The following is a 27688-nucleotide window of genomic DNA, read 5'->3' as shown; positions in this document are numbered from 1 at the left end:
GCCCCCCCGCAGCATCCCCGCCCCCGGAGCCATCCCCCCGCCGTGCCCCGGGGTGCGGGGGTCCCGCGGGGGGACCGGGAGCTGTCACCGCGCTGCTCCTCACGGCCCGGGGGCTCCGGGGCCTGTCCGCGGGCCAGGAACTAACTTTTTTGGCGTGGCGATGTACAGACGGGTCACTCCGCATCGGGGTTCCCCAGCGCCTCTGTTGATTGACATTAAACTTACCGTGGGCTCTTTTTATCCGGTCCAGGAAAAGTGCCATCCCTGGAAACCAAGAGCAGAGATGTAAAAAACGGTGCAATACAGACCCGAGTCGTTTTTCACCCTTTTAGAATCCCTCTGCTGTCACACACCTCCTAGTGATTACACTAACGACTTTGTCCTTGTCTTTCTTTTCTCTCCTGCAGGCTGGTAAAGAAGAACAGATCCAGCTAGGTAAGTCTTTTTCACTTATTATTGCTGCTATCCAAAGGGAAATAAAAGCAGTCAGCTCAGCAATCTGGTTTATTTTCTGGAGGAGCGATGTGTATGTGGGGGAGCGTCCCCTCCCGTGCCCCACACCGCTGCCACCCACCAGCCTTCCCAGCTCCAGTGATGTGGCAGGGCTTAAATTTGCATGCCCTCTCATTAGGCAGGGTTTTTTTTTGCATCCTGACACGTCTGTGCTTCCCTTCTTCAGTACAAACCACCCCAAGTTAAAAATCTCAGCGTGCTTAAAGTGACCCTCTGAGCAGAGCGGCGCCGGGTCAGACGCCCTGGCTTCGTTTCTGAATCAAGGAGGAAATGTCTGCTCCTTTTGGCCGGGGCAAACCGTGTTCTTCATGCTGTTTTCCTTCTCTGTTGGAAGTGTTCAGCCTTTTCTTTTAGCTGGAAAAAAATTTGTCTAACGCTGAGGCCTCTTCGTATTGTGCGGGTGGCACGGGGCGCCCGGCAGGGGTTGTTATAAACGGGGGGTTTTAGGGAAGGAACTGCAGGGCTGGTGTCTGGGGTGAAGGAGGGCACCGAAGCACCAAGAGCTTGGTCATGCCCAGGGGTACGTGGTACTGAAGCTTCAGCATCCCTGACTCTCTTCCAAGGATGGGAAGCTGCATATAATTAGGGCCTTGGGGTGAGGGACACGCTCCTTGGCTTTCCCAGGTGGGAAACGACACGCTCCTTGGCTTTCCCAGGTGGGGAATAAGATTTTTAATACTTGCTGTGGAGCTGGGATGCCTGCACCCCCCTGTGCTCCGGAGCTGCTCAGCGGTGGCACTGGGGATGGACCCCGGGCAGTTCCGTTTCCCATTGCCACCAGAACCTCCAGTTCTGAGGCTTTGGTTCAGGTTTTGAGCTGAAGTTTTGTTCAGAAAAGAATTTCAAGTATTTCTCTAAATTTTGGAGGTCTTGTCTCAATTTCAGTGGCTGGCACTGTGTTCTTCTGAGCTTGGGTTGATTTCCCCTGTGATCAGCGAGCGGTGGGAGTCGGGTCCATGAGGTACATTTCAGCCTAACTGGCAAACAGCCTTTTTTTCCAGTGCTGTGCTGATCCTGTGTTTTATTTCTAGTCGTTTCCATGAGAAATGGATCGTATTTGAATTTCAGAAACCATAAGCTATACGGGAATGCGTCTTTTAAATTATACACTACATCAGACAAAATTCCTTAACTGGAAAAGAACTTTTTTTTTTTTTTTTTCCCCTTTAACTTTTTCCTGTCTTTCATGGCCCCGATGTTGCTGCAGGCGGCAACGTTTGAGGAGCAGCAGGAGAGAGCTGATTTTGAGGGTGAATGGGGCACCCCAGGTCGGTGTAGGACAGGAGCTGGTGGGTCTGAGCTGCTGTCACCCTCCTCTCCCTGGGCAGGGGCAGCTGAAGAGGACATAGGCTGTGGGTCTGTCCACCTGCAGATCCACGGATCCGTGGTCCCACGTGTCCCGTCGTGCGTATTTTCAAAGCAGAGAGAGCTCGTTAACACTTGTCACTGAGATTTGTCCTACGCTTGATTATTTTAAACTTAATATTTAAAGTAATAGTTGATCTTGTAAATTCTGATTCAAAAAGTATGGCTTACTCAGGTTAGGGTTTCAGTGGGGACAGTGAAACCTGCTCTAGGGTTCCCTCCAAATGGGCTGTCCTGCTTGTGAGTCCCCATCAAGTGTCACTTGGCATCAGAGTGGGATATTTTGATTTGGCCCAGGGCTGGCTGCTGTCAGCAGCTAATCTTTTCTCGTAGCCTGGAAAGTCACTTAGCACTAATTAAAGCATATAGGATTTTTTTTTTTTTTTTGGTAAAGTGTTACAGAGATAGGGAGTTAACCTAAGTTTAATTAACAGCATTAATGCATAATGTACTGCAAGAGCCTGGAAGCTGTTGGGGAGAAATCGTTCTGGTTTCATTCGTGAAATAGAAGGTGCTGGTTCTCGGGGTGGTTCTGCATCTCCTCCTCTACCTCCCCTATGGCAGAACATCATCACTGCCTGGTGCTCCTTCAGGAAGAGGACTCAGATGCCCAGCCTTGCAGAGCCAGGATAAAACACCACAAGGAATTCCTGGAGCTGCCCGTCTCCCTGGGATAAGTCGGCGTTGGAGTGGAGAAATGAGGACACGAGGGAGAAGTTCACCATGGGAGCTTCTCTCCCCAACGTCCAGCACCGAAGCGTCCCACAATGGCCTCCTCCCTCTGCAGGTGCCAGCTACTGGGGGAGTTCTCAAGAAATCCATCCTTTTTTTCCATTTTGTCTTTCTCTCTGGGCGTTTCTGCCACCCAAAGGCAGCCAAGTACAGAGCGAACGGTGGTCCTGAAGGGACCTGGATGGTTGGAAGAGAGAAGCCAAAACTGCTTCTTCATTTCTGGAAGCCACCACCTGACGATGAAGGCGGAGAAGAGTGACCATGGAACCCCTGCCAGGGCCATCTTGTCACCACACCGTTCTTTCTTGTAATTAAGCAGCACTTTGCTAAGTGACCGAAGCAGCTCTGCGCTCATCCCATTAGGGTCATCTGTGGGATGGAAGGGTAATCTCTCAGAACATGGGAACCCTTGACAGTCTTTTTATTGAAATGCTCTCTTCTTAATTCCTGCAGTAGCAGGTAATTACTGCTTTTTCTCCCAGTACTTCCTCCACGGAGCTGGATGTCTGCCTCCCATGCTGGGGCAACGTGGATGGTATCATGTCAGCAGTTCCCACAGATTTGTTCCCCTGCACAGCATCGTCTCTGCCAAAGCTGTTGTGCTTTTGGTAGGATTTTAGTAGGTTTCCACCTTGCTATTCCAAATTGAAATATTCGCTAGGAGTATAGAGAGGCAGGTGTGGCTGCTGCACGTGGTCATTAACCTGCATCTCATTGCCCTGGGTGGGAAGATGGTGGGGAAAAAATGATGGTGCCAGCACTTTTCCTGGGTGGACATAACGTCACAGGTCACGGGGACAGGCCAGGGAGCTCCTGTCCCCAGAAAATACATGTGTCCACACAAGTTGGTCCCCTGGCTGCAACACAGAGGGCTGGGAAAAGGACAGACCCCTTACCAACATTTATTTACATGCAGCTTGAGAAAAAACCCAGTCAGAGTTACGAACACTAGATGAGGTTTAAATACTTATTAAAAGAAGAAAAAAAGGAATGTCTTCAAGCTCGGGTAACTTGGTTGAAATGTAGAAATAACGTGTCTGAATGTTCAGAAATCCCTGCGTTTCCACTGGTTGCACTGATTGCAGTTCAGACTGTGCTTTTGGAATCCTTCTGAAGTGGCTGTTTGTGCATTTGGAATTCTGCTGTGGGCAACCACACCAACAATTTTTGATCAATGTATTTCATAAAATCGTATCTCTAAAAAATAATACTCTTCCGAATGCAGGTTATTAAAAAAAAAAAAAAAGTAAGTTTAGGGCTTTCAAACCCCCCTTGTCATCAGTTGGACAGTGCAGAGACAGCTCCTGGGAGCCAGCCGTGTCCAGTCTTCAGTTTCATCTGTATTTGAGGGGAAAAAAGTCCGGACAGGCTTCTTCAGAGGCATTCTCTAGCTAATTATGTTCTGGCACACAATGAAAGAATGTGATGTTCTTTCTTAAGTGCTTCCTTTCAACCTAAACATTGTGCAACTGGAGCAGCCGTTTAAAGCCAGATGAAAAAAAAAAAATAATGAAGAAAATGGGAAGTTGAGTGCTTTTTCTACGGCTCTGTGTTTCTCCTCTGGTCGTTCCTGTAAGCTTTGAATTAGCAGAACGGAGCGACTCTGAAATCTTACCCTCGGAAAGGGAACACCTACAGCTGGAATTGCATTTCCTCAGACCATACGGTCTCTGGAAAAAGGGTAACATAAGAGAGTGGAGGAGTTTAGATGTCTCCAGTATTCAGTCATGTCACATTTAATTTTAATTGCCTTTGAACAAAAGGCATTTCCTCTTCTAGCTCAGCATTTAGAGACTCTGGAAAAGGCTTTTGCTGACTCAAAAAACTTGACAGTCCTTATTTTCCAGCCTTTGTTCCTACCTTCTTGTGGCTAAGCTGGCTGCTCTCGTTATTAGCCAAATAACTCTATTTTTTTTTTTTTTGCCCCCGCAAGTGGCAGTCTGGGAATACTGCTGCAAGATGTGCAAAGCCCTTCTCGGTTGTGCGGCGAGCACAGAATTTGATCACCAGACTGTGGTCTCTGGCACAGAACATCCTGCTTTTTTAAAATAAAATAAAATAATATAAAAAAAAAGCCCTGAGGAGTCTCCTGGAGGTAGGAGGAGGAATGTGTCAGCCTGGGAATGAACCCGAGCATCTCTGTTTTTACTGACCCAGTTCTAAACCCCAGCCCCGCAGCTCTGCCCCCTCTTCCTGGGGTCTCTAATTAATAAAAATGAGTTTAGAGTTTTTAATTTAGTTCCTCCTCTAAGGAGAGACCTCAGCAATCCTGACTCGGAATTCTCAGTGGTTTAGATGGGAATTATCCTAGGGATGATGTCCTAATTAGGGTACCGGTTTGGGGGCCTGGTCTCTAGGTGTGCAGTGAAATGGGTTGTTGGCTGCTGCTGGAAACCAGTTCCAGCTGTTTGCAGAACAAGGGGCTTGAAAATAGGGAAATTTTCGCTTGCCTGGGAGATAGTATTCGTGTATTATTTAAAGATATTTATAGTTGAAATGTCCACACACAGCCTACTGGTACCGTGCATTGATTTTCTGTCAAATCCTTCAGTAACTGGATTAAAAGAAAACCGGAGGAAAAACAGTGATATGAAGCCATTAGGAACGTTTTCCTCCTAAAGCTCCTCACTGAATGCCTGAGTCTCTTAAAATAAGCAGATGCCTCTGAGGGACTAACTACTGAGCTTTTTGTCTATTAATTCTGGGTTCAAGTGTGATTCATGCTGGGAGTGGGTAAAATTTAGCTCATTTAATTAAGTATATTTATTTGAGGAATTCTCAGTGGCGCTCAGCGGTAGCATCTGAGCTACCCAATCGTGGAGGTTCTTTAAAAATTAAAATTATCAGTAATATCACTCTCACATCACTTTAGCCGGCTCTCTGAGGAAGATAAGAGCTAGGGAATAATTATTTCTGTGCTTTGTGTCTTTTTGGCTCTCCGGCAGCCTGACACACAGGTACTAAGCTTTAGGCTGTGGTCCAGTCCTTAGCAGCGGTTTGGCCCCGGAATGTCTCTCCTTCTCCTTTTACGGGATGAGAAATTGGACCCCGAATATCCCGATTCCTGCCAGATTGCAGAGGTCTGACAGACAAGATGTGCTCGTTAAAGGGGCTTGTTTTACAGTGGTGTGAAATTACTCCGGGGCAGCGGGAAGGACGTGTGTGTGTCCTGCTGCAGGTGGGATAACGGGAGAAGACCTTTCTCTGAGCAAAGGAGAAGATGCTCTTCCTTTTCTCCTCGGTGCCTAAGAATAGCAGAGAGGGAAAAGATGGTTCTCTTAATTTAATAATGCTATTTTCAGGGTATAGGTAAGGGACTGCACAGAAAGGGGCTTTTTTGGGCGTGGGGGAGGATTGTGTTCACTTGGGAAATTCAGAACCCAATTGGAAGGTTTCCAGTCAGCGGATGGTGCTGCTGATTAGACAGGAATCCTGAGCTGACTGGTGGGAACCATAAAAAATGCTAGAAAACGGGGCTTTCCTTGCTGTTACTTGTTTTCTGCCAACACCTCTGCCAAAGCAGGTGAGCCTTCAGAGAACTTGTGGGTTGTCCACAGCCCTGTCTGGCCACAGGGCTCAGGTACCTGTGGCTGCCCCATCCCTGGAGGGGTTCAAGGGCAGGTTGGAGGGGGCTTGGAGCAACCTGGTGTGGTGGGAGGTGTCCCTGCCCAGGGCAGGGGGTGGCACTGGGTGGGCTTGAAGGTCCCTTCCCACCCAAACCATGGTTCTCTGATGAGAGGTCTCACGGCAGTGACTGCTCCTGGTGATGAGGGCACCTTGCCATTGGGCATCACCTGAGGGTTTCTTCAGTACTATCAGCAGAGCGTGGTTTGGCTGGTTTTATCCTTGGATGTATTACAGTGAAGTGCAGGATTTGGGTACAAATGTGAAAAGTTCTGTGCGTTTGTTTTTTTTTTTTTTTTAATAATTAGCTTCTCTGTTTTTAACTCTGTTACTCTAGTTACACAAAGAGGAAGGGCAGCAGCAAGGTGCTGGGTGAGGAGACATGGAAGGGGACAAGTCACTGCCTGTACCCCTGGTGGCATCAGCTTGTTGATCAGCAGTATGTGATACCCACAGGATTCTCTTCCCGGTTGCAGTTTTTGAGACTGCAGGGCTACGTCTGCAAATTGCAGTTATAATGAGCCTGGGGCTTCATTATCTAGCTCTTAACAAAGGTCCTGCCACCAGAGCAAGCAGTTCTCCTGAAGGTGTGGGGAGGACTCGCGTTCCTTACAGGAGAATGCAGAAGGGTTGCTGCTTCCTCTGGGGCTTCTAAACCCAAACCCTGGGAAACTCCCCAGATAAATGTAAATGAGCATTTCAGGTTTTTTTTCTTTCTGTAAGTTCTATGAAAATAGAGCCATGAAAGACCCGTTTCTTGAAAATTTTGGCATGTGGAAGGTGTTTTTGCATGCGCCTTTTGTGGCGTCTGCGGTGGGTGTTTATTTGAGGTGTGTAACTGGGCAGAGCTCCTGGTGGTTGTCTACTTCTGGCTTTCCCTGAGGGTGGCAGGTCCTTCCTCTCACATTGTCCCTGGTTTGGCACGGCTTGATCAACGTGACGATGTGTCAGATGATTGTCTTCTCTCTGACGTGTCCTCTCAGTCTCTCGGTAGAAGTTGTACGAAGCATTTTTGTAGGAAGTAGTAGTAAAGACCTTGCTGTAGGGAACCCAAGTGAAGATGCTGGAGAGCATCCAAATTGGCAATCTAGTAGATAATTTACTGCCCGTTGGCATGGTGTCACTGTCCCCTGTCCTTTTCCAAACTACACAGGTTTTTATTGCTCTTCAGCAGAACTTGCTGGTGGAGTGATTCAGAGAGGCTCCAATTGGCATCCATTGCAATGGGATGGAGCTATTGGAATCACGGAATCACAGGATCTTCTAGGTTGGAAGGGACCTTAAAGATCATCTTGTCCAACCGTCAACCTAACTGACAAAAATAGACACCCACACAACAAACAAGAAGCATCACCATCACTAAACCATACCTCCCAGCACTACATCAACCCGTCTTTTGAACACCTCCAGGGATGGGGCCTCAACCACCTCCCTGGGCAGCCCATTCCAATGGCTGATGACCCTTTCAGTGAAAAAATTTTTCCTAATATCCAGCCTGAACCTCCCCTGGTGCAACTTGAGGCCATTTCCTCTCGTCCTGTCGCCTGTGACTTGGGAGAAGAGACTGACCCCACCTCTCTACACCCTCCTTTCAGGGAGTTGGAGAGAGCAATGAGGTCTCCCCTCAGCCTCCTCTTCTCCAGGCTGAATAACCCCAGCTCCCTCAGCCTCTCCTCCTGAATGGAGACAGTGGGACTATTGGAAGGGGAGATATCTTCAGGCTCCTTCCGTGTGAGATATCTTCAGGCTCCTTCCGTGCTCTTGTTCTAATTTTAGTTTGCTTTTGGCTGTTTCTCTTGGCAGAATTCCGAAGGAGCAGACCCAGACCGTACGGGTTGGTGATTCCCATCAGCACCAACGCAGATGGAAGCTACGTCTCCAATATCCTCTCTGCCACTCACCAGAGGAGGTGGGCGCGGGAGGCATCCCAGAGCCCCAGACAGCTGTATTTTAACGTCACCGCCTTCGGGAGGGAATTCCATCTCCGGCTGAAGCCCAACACGCGCCTGGTGGCCCCCGAGGCCGTGGTGGAGTGGTACGAAGACTCTGTGCAAACAGGGAAGGATGCTGGGAACGGGAGCCAGGCTGGAACCTCTGCCCAGAGGCTGTGGAAAAGGGAACCCCTCTGGACCAACTGCGCCTACGTGGGGGACATCACCGACATCCCCGGGGCTTCCGTGGCCATCAGCAACTGTGATGGGCTGGTAAGGCTTCTTTAACAGCATCAGCAGCTGGTATTTTCCCACTCCATACCCAGATTTTGTTGCTTTTAACTACACATTACTTAACAATGCCATTTCTGAACTTCATTTCTTAAATCCCTTATAAAGTGCCTCACTACATATTGATGCCTCCGCTCCTGCTGCTTGATTCTGGGATGATTTCTCTGAGTTTCAGCAAAGTTCTTTGTTATCACTGGTGTGGGAAAGAAATCAAACTTATGTTTTGTTGGGTTTCGTTTTTACTTTCATGAGGTGTTAAAAATGGGAAAATTGATACGGAAGTAATTTAACGTCACTTACTTAAAAGCCGACCTTTTGGTGAGTGAATGTAGAATTTGGCATCCGAATCGTCGCTGGGTACTTCTTGGGTAGCAAAATCGTGGGCTGCCCTGTGGTCCAAGAGTAGCAACAGGTTTAGGCTGTAAAGGGTTTATTTGTGCAATAAGCATCTGTGTTTTGTTTCCTTACATGCTGTTTGTTTCATCCGAAGGCATCATACGAGAACCCAGCCCTTCCCGTCTGTGAAGGGTTGGTTCTGCTGCCGTGTGGGTTGAGACCACGTGGCATTTCGTGGTGGCTTCAAGCAGATGCAGGGGCTGGCTTGGTGCACAAATCCCACATTGAGAGCCCGGGCATATATGGAGCACACATACCATTTGTTAATTCAATCATGCGGTAAAGCAAGGGAACAATACTCACCTTGTGCTCTCTAAGTAGCAGGAGCGGTGGTGGAACATGACTGCAGCATCCAGCAAGATTAATGTGGTGGTTGCTCCACTGCTATTCAGGAGAGGAATCGTATGAACAAGTCTGAGACGAGTATTTCTTCTTGGAAATAGGTTTCCCTCTTCCCGTCACATGCCCCTTGTCAGTGATTTGATTCCATTTTGCCATAAATAGTGGTGAGCAAACCTCCCCGCCTCCGCCACTGCCAGAGGAATTGCCCAAATGTCTCTGACTCCCTGATTCAGGGCTTAGGGCTGCACACAACCTTGACTTTCCTAACTTAAAGAAAGGAAGTACTGGTGGTATTTATATCTGAGATTATCAACCGCTGTCAGTTTGGTGTCTTTTGTTTGGTTTGGGGTGGGTTTTTTTTTAGGAGAACCTGTGTTTGCAAAGGCTGGGGACATCTGCCTGGATAGACACAGCCTCAGAGGTAGCTCACAATGAATGAGACCCTCGGGCTGAGAGCTGTGTTTTAGCAGTAATCCTGAATGAAGTTCTTGTGTTAAGTGAGACAGCACTTTAAGACAACAAATTGGATTAAATGGAATGGGATTAAGGAGCACAGCGGCTTTGGCAGGGATTGCCATGTGGCTGACAAGCTGCTCGTGTTGTGTTTGCAGGGAACTGAAGTGGTTGTTGTCTTCACAAAGCTCCACGTGTGTAAGAAAACAGATCCCAAAGGGGTGCCAAGAGCTGGAGGTTTTCCAGTGGTGTGGGAAACTCTTCCCATAGCACCCAGGAGAAGCCCTTTGTGTGCTTCCTGAGGTTGTAGGGACTGGACTAGGAGAAGACATGGAGAATGGGTAGATGTTCCTAAGCCACCATGGTCTTTGTTCATCTCAACCCAGTCTTTGAGGGGCTTCTTCAAGCCCTGGAGCCACCCACCATGTGGCCAGGTTGGAAACTAGGTGTGGTGTGAAGCTGTCATGACTCTGGTCCTTGCCTGGCCACCCGAGCTGCAGGTCCCTGAGCCACCTGGGGACACCCCGGCTGGCAGAGCTGCTGGTGGCTTTGCTGCTCCCTCTCCCTCAGAACAGCTCACGTGTTGAAAACCATCTTTTTGAGCAATTTTGCTTGCTAACTTCAGCTAGCCCATGCAGCAGTCTTTGGGAGCTCTAAGCGAGTGTGAAATAAATAAATAATCCTGAAGATGGGTGGGATTTCAGATTTATTGGATTTTTCCTCCCGCCAGCTCCCAGGTCAGCAGAAGTAACTTGGAGTTAGCATTTCTGCCTTCTCTGCCTCTGCACGGTGCGTCTCTCAACCAAGCTCAAATATTTGACCCTCAGCTTGTCCTAAAGGTGTGAAGAGGGAGATGATGCAGTTTAACAGAAACTGGAACAAGAGTGAGAAATTCTAGGGCCGTGTGTCTGCTGCAGAGATTTATTTTTGACTGCAGAGGAATCCAGCCACTCTGCAGAGCAGGCCTGGGGGGGAGAGGAAAGGGAAGCGCTGCGGTAGCAATTCACTCACTGCGTAGCTTATAAAAGAAGTTTGATATCATAAGTAACAGCAAAAGAACACTTGGTTTATCACAGGTTAGCAAAAGACCTCCCAGATTTTATTTTGTCCATAAGAAGGTGATTAATCCTGATTTCTGAGACACCTGCTGATAGTGGGGCAAACGGAGTGCAGTGCTGAGGTGTGCTGGGCAGGCACTGCTGGGGTCCCTGCTGTCACCATCTGCCCCCAGCTCCAGCTGGGTGGTCACGAGGAACATCAGGGTGCTAGATGTGGATTGCTTGTTTGTAAATATATAGAATAATAGGTATTTGCAAGGAAAGCAAGGTTTTGCTCATGGGCTCTTCCTGAATCTAAACTAAGATTTAATAAACAAAATATTTGAGCGCTGTTGTTTCGAAATAGTTTACATTTCTACTTTTGCACTAAAAGTCATCTGCGTGCCATCAGTTTTGCAAATCCCTATCTTCACATCTGCTCAATATCCCTTGATAATAACCCTGTTTATTTTAAAAATTGGATGCGTGTGCATGCAGTTGTCACAGCAAAAGGACACTTCATTTGTCTTGCAGAATTTGCCTGTTGTTTTTGTTAAGGGGGTTTCAGAAAGCTGGTGCTTCCCTGGGTTTCTGTTATGTATTTTTGCTGCTGTTTGGGTCAAAATAGCAATATTTATTGTCATAATATTTGTAGAGTTTATCAAATATTTGCCAGAGTTGCAGGAAAACTTGTAGCTGAGTTATCAAGTGAAAGCATCCTTGGGGAGCTCAGGTGGCTTCGGGAGGTTGTGTGGTTTGTGGTGCCCGGTGGAGCTGGACCTTCTGGTGATCGACCGCTGGTACCCCCTGTAGCCATGGCTGCTCAGCACGTGTGCTCACCTGGTCATTGTCCATAAATTCTTCTGTTCCCATGTCTCCTTCTGCCTCCTTCCAACTTTTCCTTTCTTTTAGTGCCCGCACGGTAACATCTCACCTCAGTATCTTGTAGTCTCCATCTAATTAGGCTCAGACTTCATCTCAGAGTTCATCTCATTAGGCTCAGGGGAGTAATTATTATTATTAAAGGTTATGGAAGCCTTCCTGCATGAGTTGCCTGACCCCTTCCCCCTTTACATCCAAGCAGCATCTTCCCTTTTGTCCTCCATGGAAAGATCAGATCATTCTAGAACTTCATTTAATTTACGTGTCAGATTGTGTTAATGGTGCTTTCTCTTGTGGGTGACTGTGGGAATGTGTTTTGTGCCTCTGCACTAAATGAAATGTTTAATCCAACATAGATTCCTACGAAAAGTAGTTAATCCAACTCCCAGGTGAGCATCTGCTGGGCAGTATTTTTGCCTGACTGCTGGCAGGCTTCCTGCCCCAAGGAACATACAGAGCACAGCAAACTCAGCATTTAGAAATAACTAAGTTAAAGCTTTTAAATCAGTCTCTAACTTTTGTTGAAGAGAAAATGACTTCAGTTTCTCAATAAGCTTTCTTCCTCTTGTGACAAAAGCCACCCAGTTGTTGGTGTGTGATGCCTTGAGGTTGCACTTATGCCTTGAGCTGTGTTGTATGGACTGTGCCTCCCTGTTTAAGCTGGGATCTGGTTTTTATTCCCAGATACATGTGACAGTGTTCTTCAGTTTCTTATAGAACATTGACCTTACTTGTTTTAAATGAAAGGGCCAGACCCAGTGCAATGGATTTTTAATCTTTGACTTCAGATAGCAGTGAAATGTGACTTGTTTTGTTTATTGGAAAACCATGTCCTTCAAGTCCGGGGCTCATACACTCATCTGAAAGTCCAGCTGTTGGCAAATGACAGATCTTCAGTAGCCCCCCTGCCTTCAGCTCCAACTGGGGAGATCCCCCAGGACACCCCAACTGTCAAGAACAAAAAACCCAAAATCTGCTGAGATGTATCGTTTGTGACAGGTTAGCTGGGATCTGGTTTTTATTCCCAGATACATGTGACAGTGTTCTTCAGTTTCTTATAGAACATTGACCTTACTTGTTTTAAATGAAAGGGCCAGACCCAGTGCAATGGATTTTTAATCTTTGACTTCAGATAGCAGTGAAATGTGACTTGTTTTGTTTATTGGAAAACCATGTCCTTCAAGTCTGGGGCTCATACACTCATCTGAAAGTCCAGCTGTTGGCAAATGACAGATCTTCAGTAGCCCCCCTGCCTTCAGCTCCAACTGGGGAGATCCCCCAGGACACCCCAACTGTCAAGAACAAAAAACCCAAAATCTGCTGAGATGTATCGTTTGTGACAGGTTATAACAGAATCACAGAATGCTATGGGGTTGAAGGGACCTCTGGAGATCATCTCCTCCAACCCCCTGCCACAGCAGGGTCACCCACAGCAGTGGGTGTCCAGGTGGGTTTGGAATGTCTCCAGAGAAGGAGACTCCCCTCTCCAGCAGTTCCCTGTCCTTCTGGAACTGGGGAAGCCAGTTCAGAGGCATTTGCCTCCCTTGCTTATTGTCATCCCTTTTTTCTGAGGACACTGAGACATGAAGAAACTTGTGTGTGTCTTTCTGGTCAGTGGTTTCACCCAATTTAATGTGCAGCTGTGGGTACTTGGGAAGTTTTGGGGTATCCTTGGAGTTTGGTCTGGATTATCTACCGTGACAATCCCCCAGCACAGACCTCTTGAAAGCAGGGACTTTATAAATGTTAGCCTTTAACTTTGTGTCTTCATTTCAGCCTTTCTGAAGGGGAGCTGGTGGGAGTTTCCTGCCCTCGGTGGTTTTGGCATTATTATATATTATTATTATAGAGTTATTTGAAATGTCTGAATGAAGGACGTACAGAGATGTGCACAGTTACTGTTCTTGAGCAAATATGCTTGAAATACAGGCTGGAGTATCTCACACTAGAGATACTTGCACAAGGACTTTAAGCCTTGCTTCAGGAAAAAAACCTTAAAAATATGTCTAAGTTCAGGCATGTGGTTAAGTGCATACCAGCATCTAAGCAGTTTCAGGGCATTTTGATTTGTTTCCAGTGCTTTTTTATTACCGTCGTTCCATCAGGACTGAAGTATTAAGGCTTGTTTCTCATTCATAGGATGGTACTCATGTGTTGCTTCAACACAACGTCCCCCAAGCTGGCTGGATGACGTTAGTAAATGGAAAATTAGCTTTCTAGGAGCTGGTGGTGTGCTCCGTGCAGATGGCAGTGTGTCCTTGGCTGGTGGGACGTTCTCATGTTCATGCTGCCCTGCCCCGTTGAGCTCTTCCCACAGTAATTACATCCCTGCAGTGAACTCCCTTGACCTGCCCTGTCTGCTCTTACCGCTTGAATTTTGCTGTACTTGGCAGCCCTGGTGTCTTATTAACTGGGCTTGAAGGGTTGCAGCTGCCTCTTTGGAGAGACAGAGCCCATCTGGTAACCTCTGCCCGTCCTCCCCATCGCACTCAGCCGCCTTTGGTCACTGTCAGACTGGGCTTGGACTTCATCCCAGTCACCTCTCCAGGACGTCGCACTTCCTAGAGGCTCCCACAGCCTTTTTGGAGGTAGTAAATCCGTAGGAAAGAGGATTTCTCGAAGCTCAGAAGCTCCAGAAACTTTGGAAAAATGCGGTGTCATCGTGTCACTTCTTCAGGACTTCAGGCTTCTTGCATGAAGCACGGAGGGAAGGAGTATTGAGAAGGCAGAGGATGCTGATTGAAGTAAAACTTCCACATAATGTAAAATAATGTAATATAGAAGTTCTTTTGTATGTCTAGTTTGCTTCTCATTGAGGTTGTCGCTCAAAACAAGTGGGCACTTCATCCTTACTTTGTGTCATGAGTCAAAGCTCATGCAGATGGTTGCTCGAGGTCCTTTATTTCTTCTTGGTTTTTTTTATAAGTTTTTTCTAATGGGGCCAGCTTTGGGCTAATGACAGATTTGCCTCACTTCTTAGTCCTTGTGTCTTCTTCTCTTCTCCTGCCTTGTGTTTCTCCCATTCTCCCGTAGAAAAAATCACCTTTTCCCACGTAAAACCTCCCTTTTCTTCCAAAGCTCTCATTGAAGCTCCTTTTTGTGAAGTAGGAAGTAGTAAAAGAAGGGTTCATGCTCAGAGTTTCCACTGGGTTGTGTGCGTTGCTTTGTCAAGGCTGGTTGAACAGCTAAGCCCTCCTTCTGAAACGAGAATTTTCCGATGGGCTGCAGCTCCCTCTCCCTTTGTTCCAGGGATTGCGTGGTCATAGGAAAAAGTGAATGGATGTAGAGTAGTGCTGTGATGGGCTCAGTGTGGATCACACGGGGCCAGAATATAAGGAGCTGCACAAATATCTTTCATAGCACGGAAATATGCGATGGGTTTGGGTGATAGGTTTTCCAAATGGAAAAAGATGTCGTGTGTTTTTAAAGTGGAGCAGGAAGGCAAAAAGGCCTGATGGTCTGGGTGACCTGAAGGGAATCCCTGCTGTGTGGAGAGGGACCTGTCCACGGCTTCTGCCCTCTGCAAAAGGTGCTGAGAAGAATCCTGAGTAAGGAAAAACTGGAAGTGGGGCTTGATCTGCTTAAATAATACTGCTCTGTCTGGTGAGACCCCACGTGGAGCACTGCGTCCAGCTCTGGGGCCACCAACGTCAGAAGGACATGGAGATGTTGGAGCTGGGTATGAGGAAGCCATGGAGATGCTGGGAGGGCTGGAGCCCCTCTGCTGTGAGGACAGGCTGAGAGAGTTGGGGGGTTCAGCCTGGAGAAGAGAAGGCTCCAGGGAGACCTTGGAGCCCCTTCCAGTCCCTCAAGGGGCTCCAGGAAAGCTGGGGAGGGACTCTGGATGAGGGAGGGGAGCCCTAGGAGGAGGGGGAAGGGTTTGACCCTGCAAGAGGGGAGATGGAGCTGAGATGTGGGGAAGAACTTGTTTGGTGTGAGGGTGGTGAGAGCCTGGCCCAGGTTGGCCAGAGAAGCTGTGGCTGCCCCATCCCTGGAGGGGTTGAAGGCCAGGTTGGAGGGGGCTTGGAGCAACCTGGTGGGGTGGGAGGGGTCCCTGCCCAGGGCAGGGGGGTTGGAACCCAATGATCTTTAAGGTCCCTTCCAACCTCCACCATTGTAGGATTCTAAATAAAAACGATGAAGGATGTCTCACACCCCATGCCATGGTCCTTGTCTGTATGGTGATACCCCAAAGAGCCCAGCTCCTCCGGTGGCATCAGCAGAGGGTTACAGACCTCTTAGGCCTTGGAGTATGAATCAGGACCAAGGAAATCCCTTCTGGGACAAGACATCATGGGCAAATTTGAGAGGTTTTTTTCTCCTCTCCAGTAGCCTTCCGCAAGCGTGAAGAGGGAAAAGAGCAAGAACTGGGACTGGAAGCAGACTCCAGCCAGGTGTCTGAGGTCAGGTTTTCCCCCTCATGGCTTTGATCACAGGAATTCCTTGCTTAAAACTGGGGCTTGTGACTCCTGACAGAAGACGGGGCTGCCGGAGCCGGCGAGGTTCCCCCAGGCCCAGCCGGGGTCTCTGCAGCGCTGCCGTCCTGCGGACACCGGGGCCGGTCGAGGGGGCTGAGCACAACACTGCACAAGTTTTATAAAGTTTTTTTCAAGGGGCTTGACAGTCTCCTATATAAGCCATCCAAAGATTAAAGGCTTTAAGTTCCTTCTTCATTTATGCCACGGTGCAAGTGATGCTTGATCAGAAAAAAAAAAGGGGGGAAAACCCCTTTTCCGCTTGCTTAATAACAGCTTAAAAAAAGATGTCAGTTTTAATAGTGAAGATGTCAGTTTTAATAGTGTTTGTAGTTGGTTTTGATTGAGAAATGGGAATTTTCTGACTTAGCAGCATGTCCATTTAAAGACTAATGTATTTATGAATTTTTCAGCACTGTTAGCTGGGTAAAATATGTCTGAACACATCACTTAGTGCTCTGTGCCTGTGGCTTCAGAGTAGTCCATTGAGCAGCGCTAACAAATTCAAGATTTAAACCGTGTATAAACCTACCAGGTAATAGTTATGTATCCATCTTAAACCCAGGGGACTGTCCCAGCCTGGTTTTATTAAGATCTCTGGATTTGTTGTGAAGATCCTGGGATTGGTTAAGTTTTGCACATTTTAGGACAAGTGTTACATCGCCACAAATGTGTTTCCTGGACCTCTGTCCAGGAGGGAACTTCACATCCCTTTGCTTTATCAGAAAATAAGATATTTAAAGCACAAAACCTAATGAGCAATTTTACCTTGTGCTTTAATTGTCCTTGGATCCCAGTTCTCCCACCCCCTTCCAGTAAAGCCCTGGTCCCTGCTGGCTTCCAGGTCCCCCCTCGGGTGCTGGCTGTGGGCACGTGCACGTTTTTATATATATATATATATATGTGCATTTATGAATATTTCATATAGAGAAAAACAGTGCAGCAGTTAAACTTGAAAATAACCTTTATTAGTTTTTTAGTTTATTTTCAAATATTTTTCATGTGGCGATTTTTTAAGGCAAGGAAGTCTGTGTGCAGGGGATATATTTTAAGTCCAGGCTGTCTGGAGGTGTCCTGTCTTAAAAAGCAGAATGAGTGTGTTCTTATCACCCAGCTCTGCTTACTCCTCGTGGGGCTGGTGCAGGAGCTCGCGAGAAGGCGGTTACGCTATGAAAGGGATGCTTGTTTATGGCTATGAATATGGGAGAATAAACATCTCTCCTGCGTGGATTTGGACAGGTTTGAGTTTATATTCCAGCAGCGCGTCCCTGCAGAACAGTTGTGGTTTTACAGCCCTTCTTGAGCTAATCTTCACGGAAAATAAATTTCGCTAAGCAGGCTGCTTTGCCTGTCTGTCGTGTACACCCATAGTGGCGCTTCTGTGGTACGGGTGCTCTGCAGAGGGGGGAAGAAGTAAAGTAAGTTGCCCTATTTCTGTATAATCCAAGAAAAACATTACTCCTTCATCTCACCCTTTGAATATCACTCAGTTTGCTCTTGATCCCAGATTTTTTCAGACTGTGCAGAGCCCGGGAGGAGCAGGAGTGAGGACGCTTCACAGCGTCGGGGGCAGCGGTGGGCATCGTGATGGCTTTGGTGGCCTCATCCCGGCACTTGCTTTTCTTAAATAATTTGTTTCATGAATAGCAACATGGTGAAATTCTGTGTTTATTCTGAAGTATTGCCGTGCAGTAAATAAACTTGTGCTGGCATTTGTGATTTGGTGGCCTGTGGCTGGAAAATGAGGTTAGTCCGAGACTTGAGCTGGAAGAAGCTCCATTAAGCTCTCAGGGTTTAGCATCCCAAACAGACTTTCAAGTAACTGGCAGTCAAAAGCAGTGCTGAAGGGTGTTGTAGGATGTGTCCTTGGATAGTCTTCCCTGGATGACAGCATAAAAACTTCTGCTTTCCAAGACAGAGAGCAGGACTTCCAGGGACACGTTCCCTGGAGGGGTTCAAGGCCAGGTTGAATGGGGCTTGGAGCAACCTGGGCTGGTGGGAGGTGTCCCTGCCCAGGGCAGGGGGGTTGGAACCCAGTGATCTTTAAGGTCCCTTCCAACTCAAACTGTGATTCCCCCTGTGGGGGAGGGAGCAAGCAAATGACCCACCTGCTGCAGGAGGCTTGGGCTGCTGTCACCTAGGGCACTGCCCTTGGGGTCCATCCATCCTCCAGATTTTAGCGCTATGGTGGATCAGAAGCAACCCAAAGCCTGACTTGACTTTCAGCTCTTTTGCTGCTTTTTTTAATGTGAATTTTCTTGCCTTTCTTCAGTTTAGGGTCTCAGAGCAGGCTTTTCAGACCAGCAGAGGGACACGTCCATTCCTGCTAATAAGAAATGTTTTGATGAGGTCTCATATGATGGGCCCTTAAGCTTCCAGAGAGAAGAGATGCTCTGCCAGAGCAGAAGCACTCGTGCTAGCCTGACTCGGGTCCTCCCACACCCCCCTTGAAATCATTGTCACAGCAAGTGGCTGTAGAACATTAGGAGACCATAGCCCAAGCTGACATGTCCCTCAGTAGGTTCCTCTCCACCATCTACCCATCTTTCCCTTCTGGAAATTGTGCTGTGTCGCAGCTACCTTTCAGTCAGTACCCCTACACAGAGAGGTTACACTGTCCCGTGGCAACCTTGTGTTGGGAATCACTTGCCCACCCTGTGGGGTCTCCATTCCACAGGAGCAAATCAATTCCTTGCCCCACAGACTAGTTTGGGAGCAGCCATCCTCAATTGGCAGAAATGACCAACAAGGCACTTTTTGGGCAGTTTTGATGATAAAGTCTAATAGGTGTCTAAAATAGGTCAAAATGATACTTTGGCCTCTGGGTTTCATCTCACTTTGTAATTCTGGTCCCTTGGAGCAGTTGGCCTCTGAATTATTTTTCCTGACCCAGAGCTTCGTTCTTCAGCGTGAGAGACAAGGTTATCTGAGGTTTGTCTCATTCTTCTGATAGTATTGGACTTTAAAAATGAGCTCCTGAAGTAAAACAGGCTTGGAAATACCCAATGTTATTGGCCTGCTGCCTCCAAACTCTTCTGTTTTCTCCCTCTGGAGCTTATTTCTTCAGTCCAGAGAAAACTCAGAACATAGATGGGATGGAAACTACAGATTTCTCATGGGACATATAGAGAAATGATGTATATCGTCAGGCTGTCGCTTTCCTTCATCTCCAGCTCCCTCTACTGTCCCGTGGCAACCTTGTGTTGGGAATCACTTGCCCACCCTGTGGGGTCTCCATTCCACAGGAGCAAATCAATTCCTTGCCCCACAGACTAGTTTGGGAGCAGCCATCCTCAATTGGCAGAAATGACCAACAAGGCACTTTTTGGGCAGTTTTGATGATAAAGTCTAATAGGTGTCTAAAATAGGTCAAAATGATACTTTGGCCTCTGGGTTTCATCTCACTTTGTAATTCTGGTCCCTTGGAGCAGTTGGCCTCTGAATTATTTTTCCTGACCCAGAGCTTCGTTCTTCAGCGTGAGAGACAAGGTTGTCTGAGGTTTGTCCCACTCTTCTGATGGTATTGAACTTTAAAAATGAGATCCTGAAGTAAAATAGGCTTGGAAGTACCCTATGTTGTTGGCCTGCTGCCTCCAAACTCTTCTGTTTTCTCTCTCTGGAGCTTATTTCTTTAGTCCAGAGAAAACTTAGAACATAGATGGGATGGAAACTGTACAGATTTCTCATGGGACATATAGAGAAATGATGTATATCGTCAGGCTGTCGCTTTCCTGCATCTCCAGCTCCCTCTGGAAGGTGACCTGGATGGAGGGATTTTAGGGATGGTGCTGTACAAGGTGCTGGTGTTCCTGCGCTTTTTTTCTTGGGGAGTCTCTCCCGCAGATGGATCCTGACAGAATGGAATCAGGTTGGGATGCACAAGGGAACAGTTTCCAGCAGATTGCTCTTGAAGTCACCAGCACCATCAGGTTTTGAGGTGTCCTTGGCCTTCTGCCCAATCCAACTGTTCCTCCTGTGTCTGTGTCTTCTGCAAGAATGCGGTGGTTTTATAAGCACCGCTATCAAATACAGCTTTTTCTGAGGAAGGATCTTATTGTTTGAACACCTTCCCGAGGTGGTACTGAAGGATTCTGTTTCCAGGATGGGTTATTTCCATCCTTGTACTGCACAAGGAGCAGGGTGGTACAACCAGCAGTGCAGCCAATGGACAGTGGAGGGAAGAAAATAAGAGATTAGAGACTAAGACTGCTTGTGAAACAGCTTTTGGGGGAAAAAATAAGGGAAATAGAAAAAAACCCCTATGAACACATAAGGCTTCCTTTATGGCAGTAAATCAGTTCCTTTGATTTACAGTTACAGCTGTGCTTATGATCTTTACATTGGTCTTGTAAGATTTTTTTTAAAAATCCACAAAAATTGTAATAAATATCTGTTAAAATGTTTTGAGGAAGTTGCTGAGCCCCTCTGTGTTGTGGGCCGGGTTCAGTAGGAACTGAGCACCCCCAGGACCTGCTGACACCTCAGAGGGGGACAACCTTATTCCTTCAAGTGTTGCTCTGTTTAGAAACACCTGGAGCCCGGGAGAGGACGTGCCTTTGTCATGGCTTGGAGAGTCACCCAGTCCCAGCTGTGAGGAGGGTTCTGGGACCAGCAGTCCCTTTAGAAGTGGAGACAGAAATGAGATTTTTCTTGGTTGGTTGCAGAGAGCTCATTTTGTGGGCAAAAGCCCCCGTTGGGTGTTTCTGTAGGTTTGGGAGGAAGTTTGCAGAGATCCTTTGTGGTCTTCTCCCTTGGACCTGTTCAAAAAAGGGGGAGGTGGTTTAGCTTTTTTCGGAATGGACTCATAGGAAGCATTTGTAGACAGTTTTTGGTAGCTGAAAGTGGAGCTTTGATATTTGTCTTTAAACAAGGTCTCTATTCTGTATTCAGGAGAGAGTGGCAGCAGGTTATTAAATAATGGAAAGCGAGGATGGGAATAGGATCAATCCCATTTTTGACAGTCCTGCATAATTCCTCATCCTTCAGTCAAGGAGAGAGATGACTGGCACCAAAACTGTTCACTGCTGTGTCTTTGAGACAACACTTCACTGGTATTGACTATTTCTTAGGTTTTTGCATGTTTTTTGCTGTAGCAGCAGCACCTTTTTGACAGTCCTGCATAATTCCTCATCCTTCAGTCAAGGAGAGAGATGACTGGCACCAAAACTGTTCACTGCTGTGTCTTTGAGACAACACTTCACTGGTATTGATTATTTCCTAGGTTTCTGCATGTTTTTTGCTGTAGCAGCAGCACTGAACGTGATCTCCTGCCTGAAAGTGAGTGTTTGAAGGAAGCGAACGTAATGCTGTTCTGTGTTACAAAAAAAAGGAAGAAAAGCAGGTTTGAAACTAGAAAAACAGCCCCAACTGGAACTGACAGAAAGGTGTAATTGTTGACTGGCCTCTGAATAATATTTCATCTGATGGTGGAAAGCTGAAATTCCAGAATGACCATCTGCATAAGGAACCGGCCAACCTTTGTGCCCGAAGAAAGAGTTCCTGGGAAGCAAAGGGCTGGATGAGCTGTACCTGGAGCAGGAGATGCAGCTCCTGCCTCAATGGCTGGGTTTTTGGAAGCTTTAACACCACATGGATGGGTCAAGTGCTGGGGAACCAGAGGAGCAGGGTCAGGGAGGGGGCTGCTGGTCACTGGTGGTGTGTTGGGGCTTGGAAGGAGGAAAGGAGATGAGGTTGGTTCAGACTGGCATCTGAGCAATGTGAAGTGGTGGAACCCAAGTTGCCTATGAACTCTTTAGAAGAGGAGGACCTCACTTTGGGGGCTTCCTGGGGGCATCCAGCAGGAATAACCCCAAAGTGCTTGGTTTGGGAACTGAAGAAGTGCCCCAAGTTTGCCAAAATGTGCAAACATAGCCAGAAGTGGAAAATAGGGTACTAAGAAGTCTAACTAAAACCGTTCCCAGACTCTTTTTTTCTGTCTTTCTAGAGTGGAGAGAATATATGAAGGTTCATTAAGACACCTCACAGTCTGTTGTGAGTTAGGTGCAGGTGAGAAGAACAGAGGGTTTGGGTACAGAGGTATTTAATCAGGTCTTCTTCTCTAGAACAGGGATGTAGGAGCAGGCATCCATAGAAAGTCTGCGTGAAAAAGCTCCAGCTCTTCCTAAAACGAAAAGATCTCAGCTTGGATTCCCACAACTTCGAGACTTTTATTTATAGCTTATTGCTGATTTTTGAAAAATTATTCCTTAGGGCCAAGTGTGGTGGGTTTACATGTAATTCATACGTTTGAAGCAATACATTTGGGTCCTTGGATACCATTTCCAGGACAGCAGAGCACCAGGCGGAACCAGCCGCTGGTGACGGGGTGCTGCTCGGTGTGTCTGTTTTGGGGCTGTTGTTGAATCACACCTTTTGCTCTTGGCTATGCATTTTCACTAAACAGTGCTTTTAAAGCAGTTTGACAAATAATTTCCTTTCTGGATTTTTGCTTTCTGTTACCAGAGTAGCATATGCTTCTTAAATTTTTTCATTCCTGGAGGCTCCCAGCTAGCAGTTTATAAAATAGCCCAAGCTTATTAAAATTACTAAGTACAACCCCTTTTTTTTTTTTTTATAGTTTGAGTAATAAAAACCAGATTGTGTGACTTGTGTGGACCCTTGATAACACACACGGAGTGCACATGAATCAGGCTCTCATTCCCGCGCTGCCTTCACGTGTCGCAGGCGGTAAAGCCTGTGTCTCGCTAAAAAAGAAAGTAAATAGATACTGAAATGGTCAATGTTCTCAAAACCTAACCCTTGCAGCCTCTCTCAAAGTTCTTATTGACGGCAGAGTTTGTGCTGAACTTGAACCTGCGTTAGGCAGGGAGGAGGTACAGAAGCCATATTCAGCAATGCCGGGTTTTGATGTCCCCTGTTTATTCAGCGCGGTGCTTGACTGCGATCTGGAATCTGACCTCGGAGCCGCCTGGGCTGAGGTTTGTGGAGGGGGCAAGAAACCAGAGCCGACAGAAAACAGCGCTGGGGTTATTGAGAAAAAAGGGGAAAATGGGGGAAAAGGACAAGATAGGTGTGTGTGTTGTAGGAACTCATCACCCACCTCCCATCCTTGCCTTTTTTAGAGGCTCAGGCTGCAAATCCCGTCATCGGTCACCAATTCTGGCTCTGAAAAAGCTGTGGAAATAGCAGTGAGCCAGTTGGACCTCCTGGCCTCGTGTTTCCTGGGGAGTTTCTTGACATGATGGATAAAGCCACCGCACTGTTGTTCCTTTCCATGGGGCAAAATACTTGCTTTTGCTTCCATTTTAAACTGATACTTAATTTTCACAGAGTACTTCTGCAACTTGGCTGATAACCTTGACAAAATTAAATTAACTTGGATAAAATTAAATTTGATAAAATTAAATTGACTTCCTTTCATAAAAGCGGCAAGGATGCAACAGTAAATTAACTTTCTAACCTTGCAGAAATCACACCATCATTTGACTTCCTTGTTTTACACCTTAGTAAATCCCTGATGTGTAAGACTCCTTTTCCTTTGAGAGATTTTACCATGGTGCTTTTTTTTTTTTTTTTTTTTTTTTTTCCCACAAAGTTGTAGAACCAATTTAAAATAATGAGTTTGATGTAGATATTAGGAAAAATTTTTTCACGGAAAGGGTTATCAGGCATTGGAATGGGCTGCCCAGGGAGGTGGTTGAGGCCCCATCCCTGGAGGTGTTCAAAAGACAGGTTGATGTAGTGCTGGGAGGTCTGGTTTAGTGATGGTGATGCTTCTTGTTTGTTGTGTGGGTGTCTATTTTTGTCAGTTGGGTTGACGGTTGGACAAGATGATCTCTGAGGTCCCTTCCAACCTAGAAGATTCTGTGATTCTGTGACTACTAGCTTTGGCATTTCAGGACTTTGACATGGTGCTTCCTGGATTTTGATCACCAGAATATTTACATTACCAGTAAAATACATCCATTTTCTTTGTCTTCTCTAACTTGTATCTGAGGAGATGACTGTTTTTCTCCCTTAGGTTTGATTGAATTTTCTGTTATCACAGAATCACACAATGCCCTGGGCAGGGACACCTCCCACCAGCCCAGGTTGCTCCAAGCCCCCTCCAACCTGCCCTTGAACCCCTCCAGGGATGGGGCAGCCACAGCTTCTCTGGTTGTTACCTCAGAAGGTCTTTTGAGCCAGGGACACCTTTGCTGTGTACACTGGTGGCTTGTCCCTGGCATTAAGCCCTGTGTGGCGAAGCCGGTGGGTGCTCCCTAAAGCTGATTTATGTGCTCTTTGCAACCCAGTAGCAAACTCCGTGAGGATGGGGCAGCCACAGCTTCTCTGGTTGTTACCTCAGAAGGTCTTTTGAGCCAGGGACACCTTTGCTGTGTATAATGGCTTGTCCCTGGCATTAAGCCCTGCGTGGCGAAGCCGGTGGGTGCTTCTTAAAACTGATTTATGTGCTCTTTGCAACCCAAAGTAGCAAACTCTGTGAATTAATACTTGTGGAAATGGAGTTTATTAAGGTTGAGCCAAGCTGTCCAGTGTCTCACTGTTTCCCAGCAGCCTGTGAGTTACCACACTTGATGGTCCAGAGCTGTGTAATTAGTTGTCATGACACTTTGTGAAAATGACCTCAAGTGTCACTTTTTCCATCGTCCGAATGGTGAGATGTCCATGTTTCAGGATTCTCTTCATCCACTCTGTAGTTTTGGAGTATTCAGCACTTGATGGGAAGTTTTTCCTTCTTTGAAGGCTATCGAATGCCCTTGCTTTTTGTTTTCCTTTCCACTTTTTGGGGGGAAGCTGTGACTCTGGTGTCATCCCGTGACTCCAGGAGTTGGGAAAACACCAGATTTCCTGCAGGAGCTGCCAACCCTGTGGATATAAAATTCACCCGTGGCAAAATTCACCCCCTCACAGAAGGGGGTTTTGCCACAGCCCGTTCCCCTTCACCATGAAGTAATGATGGGCACAGAGCTCCTGTCGTTGCCACAGAGGCAAAACTGGGGCTGGGTAAATATTTCTGCAGAGATGGGCTGGGCTCGGGGAGACACTGGGCTGCACCCAGCCTGTTCCATGCATACTTCTCAGTTTTTTAATAACCGATATTTTAAAACCACAATTCCTGCTTTAAGGACAAAGCTTTTTGCCTGCCAGCTTTGCGCCGTTAAAATGAATGTGTGTAGGTTTTCCAAGAACAAAAAATAGAGACACATTTTTCCACATAAAAATCAAAGTTTGTTTCTTCTTTTCGCTTCCCTATAACTCTTAAGGGGTTCCATTGATTTTTTTCTTAGACTTTCTGAAAGGGGAAAAAAGAAACCCAGCGTTTGGATTAAAACCAAGCATGAGAAATTTCAGCATAAAGGAATTTTCTTGTGTGTGTTTATAGAGAAGGGAGGCTAAAAAGCTCAATTTCAGTCCTGCGCGACGACCCAGAAATGTGTTGCCATTTTCTTTTCTTCTGTGCAGATTCAGCAGGATATCGGTGTGTTTGCTGGCTTTTCTGTCTTTTGCTCCTCAAAGCAGCGCATCACTTTCCCATCTGAATTGATACTTAATTCTCTAATCTCTATTTTAATTTGTGATCCCTTCCTCATGCTCTGAGTTCTTGTTTTCCTGCTCTGTGGCAGGACGGTTGGTTGTGTGTGGCTTTTGCCTGGGTGACCTTCCCAGCAGAGTGTCAGATTAGATTAGTAACCTCCTAATGATGTTTTTATCATTGGGGTTACACTGAGTGTTCTAGATGTGTTGAAGACCATGTTTGTATTTAAAATGAGTTTATTAGCCACAGGAAGAACTCTCCTTAGTTAGGGAAATGAGTGTATTGTTTCTGGTCAGCTTGCCATTTGGTATTTTAGTATGTCTTAGTTTCTTATTCCTAAACTGAAATGTCCATGGTTTGGAAGAGGATATTAAACATTTTCATCCTGTTTCTGAATCTTCATCCTGGTATTCACTTGAACAAATAGTATTTTTTTTGTTTTAAAAAGCTGGTGTTAGGTGGTTATTCGCAAGCTTCTGCTGTGTGACTGATCCCTCTGGCTGTGAAACCTGAGCAGCCTGTGCTCTCTGAGAATTTCATTGGATTCAAAATTGGGTTTAATGTTTTTAAATAAATGCTATCTTGCTCCTATTTAATAAGAAAGGTCTTGCGCTTAATTAATAAGAAAAATCTTAACGGTGCTCTTTGCTGTCTGTGTTGAATACCCTTCAAGAACTGAGGTTGCAGTGACTCGGGAGCTCTTGTGTTCATTCTGAGATGTGTGGCCAGGGTTCTGCAGCAGATAAAATGGGATAGAACATGGCTTTTATATCACATCCACCTTCCCAAGAGGCAGAATGAGCAGTCGGGTTCCTGCTTGCTGCACTAGAAATAACTCAGGGCATCTGCCCTGAGCCCCAGAACCCCCCGAGGGTCCCTGGGGCTGGAGACCTCTCCCTGGGGAGAAGGACCTTCATGGGCAAAGCCCCGCTCTCCTCTGCAGGCACCCGGCAACCCCATGGATAACATCTGGTTCTCAAGACGTGCAGAGCACTGCCGTAGCACTTTTTTCCAGCATTCTTCTAATGTGTAGTATTTTTTTGTGTGCCAAGTATGTCGGGGCCATAAATACTTTAACAAGCAGAAGATGTGCAGCAAGAGAAGTATGTCCTTTTGGCCGGCTCTTCCCCTTCCCTGCCAACCCTGCGAGACAGACCTGGGTCCCCCTTCCCTGATGGAGCTCGGCCAGCCTCCGAGGGATGTGCCACCCACCCCGGGGACAGCCTGGCCACCACCAGGGCTGGGAGCCCTCCATGGGTCCTCTTGGGTTTGCGTATTCCTTCTGAGATGGCTTTAAGGGTCTACCTTGGTCTGCTCATAGCTTCAACGTGATGGCAACATGTTTGGATTGGTGGTGTCAATATCTGGGTGTGTCGTTCTTCTGCTGGAGGAGCAAAGGCAGGAGGGACAGGGAGCATCCTCACACCATCCATGGTGTCACACACACACTTAATTCAGGCTCTTTCTCCTCCTTCAGGTTGACCTGAGTTTTCCTGCAGCATAGTCTCAGGCATCAGATTTTATGAAATAATTAATTTAATTGGAAGATCCAGCATCAAGGAGAGTCCAGGCTGGTGCCTCCAAAGAGAGGGACCTCAAGCAAAGGAATCCCTGGGCAAAGATTTCCTTGTGATCCCCCTCATGTGCCGTCCATGTGGCTCTGAGTCCAGTGGTGATTTTTGGTCTGGGGTCTTCTATCATCTCACTGGGTTCTTTCCCCATGTCCAGGCAGGCTCTTCTCTGGTTGAAACTGAAATGTCCATGGTTTGGAAGAGGATATTAAACATTTTCATCCTGTTTCTGAATCTTCATCCTGGTATTCACTTGAACAAATAGTATTTTTTTTGTTTTAAAAAGCTGGTGTTAGGTGGTTATTCGCAAGCTTCTGCTGTGTGACTGATCCCTCTGGCTGTGAAACCTGAGCAGCCTGTGCTCTCTGAGAATTTCATTGGATTCAAAATTGGGTTTAATGTTTTTAAATAAATGCTATCTTGCTCCTATTTAATAAGAAAGGTCTTGCGCTTAATTAATAAGAAAAATCTTAACGGTGCTCTTTGCTGTCTGTGTTGAATACCCTTCAAGAACTGAGGTTGCAGTGACTCGGGAGCTCTTGTGTTCATTCTGAGATGTGTGGCCAGGGTTCTGCAG

At 46.8% G+C, this 27688-nt stretch overlaps 1 protein-coding gene across 1 annotated transcript in view; it reads left to right on the top strand.

The window, feature by feature from the left end:
- Positions 1 to 27688, top strand: part of ADAMTS3 (ADAM metallopeptidase with thrombospondin type 1 motif 3) — a 122615-nt gene that overhangs the window by 1135 nt on the left and 93792 nt on the right. Inside the window, exons 2-3 of the mRNA XM_014938333.1 lie at positions 408 to 435; positions 8038 to 8438. Coding sequence (XP_014793819.1) covers positions 408 to 435; positions 8038 to 8438 — 429 coding nt within the window. The remainder of the gene's footprint in view (positions 1 to 407; positions 436 to 8037; positions 8439 to 27688) is intronic.

This window comes from Calidris pugnax, unplaced genomic scaffold, assembly GCF_001431845.1.
Source record: "Calidris pugnax isolate Ruff unplaced genomic scaffold, ASM143184v1 scaffold72, whole genome shotgun sequence".
Classification (NCBI taxonomy): domain Eukaryota; kingdom Metazoa; phylum Chordata; class Aves; order Charadriiformes; family Scolopacidae; genus Calidris; species Calidris pugnax.
The sequence above is the reverse complement of the archived record's forward strand: the minus strand, read 5'-3'. Positions and strand labels throughout refer to the sequence as shown.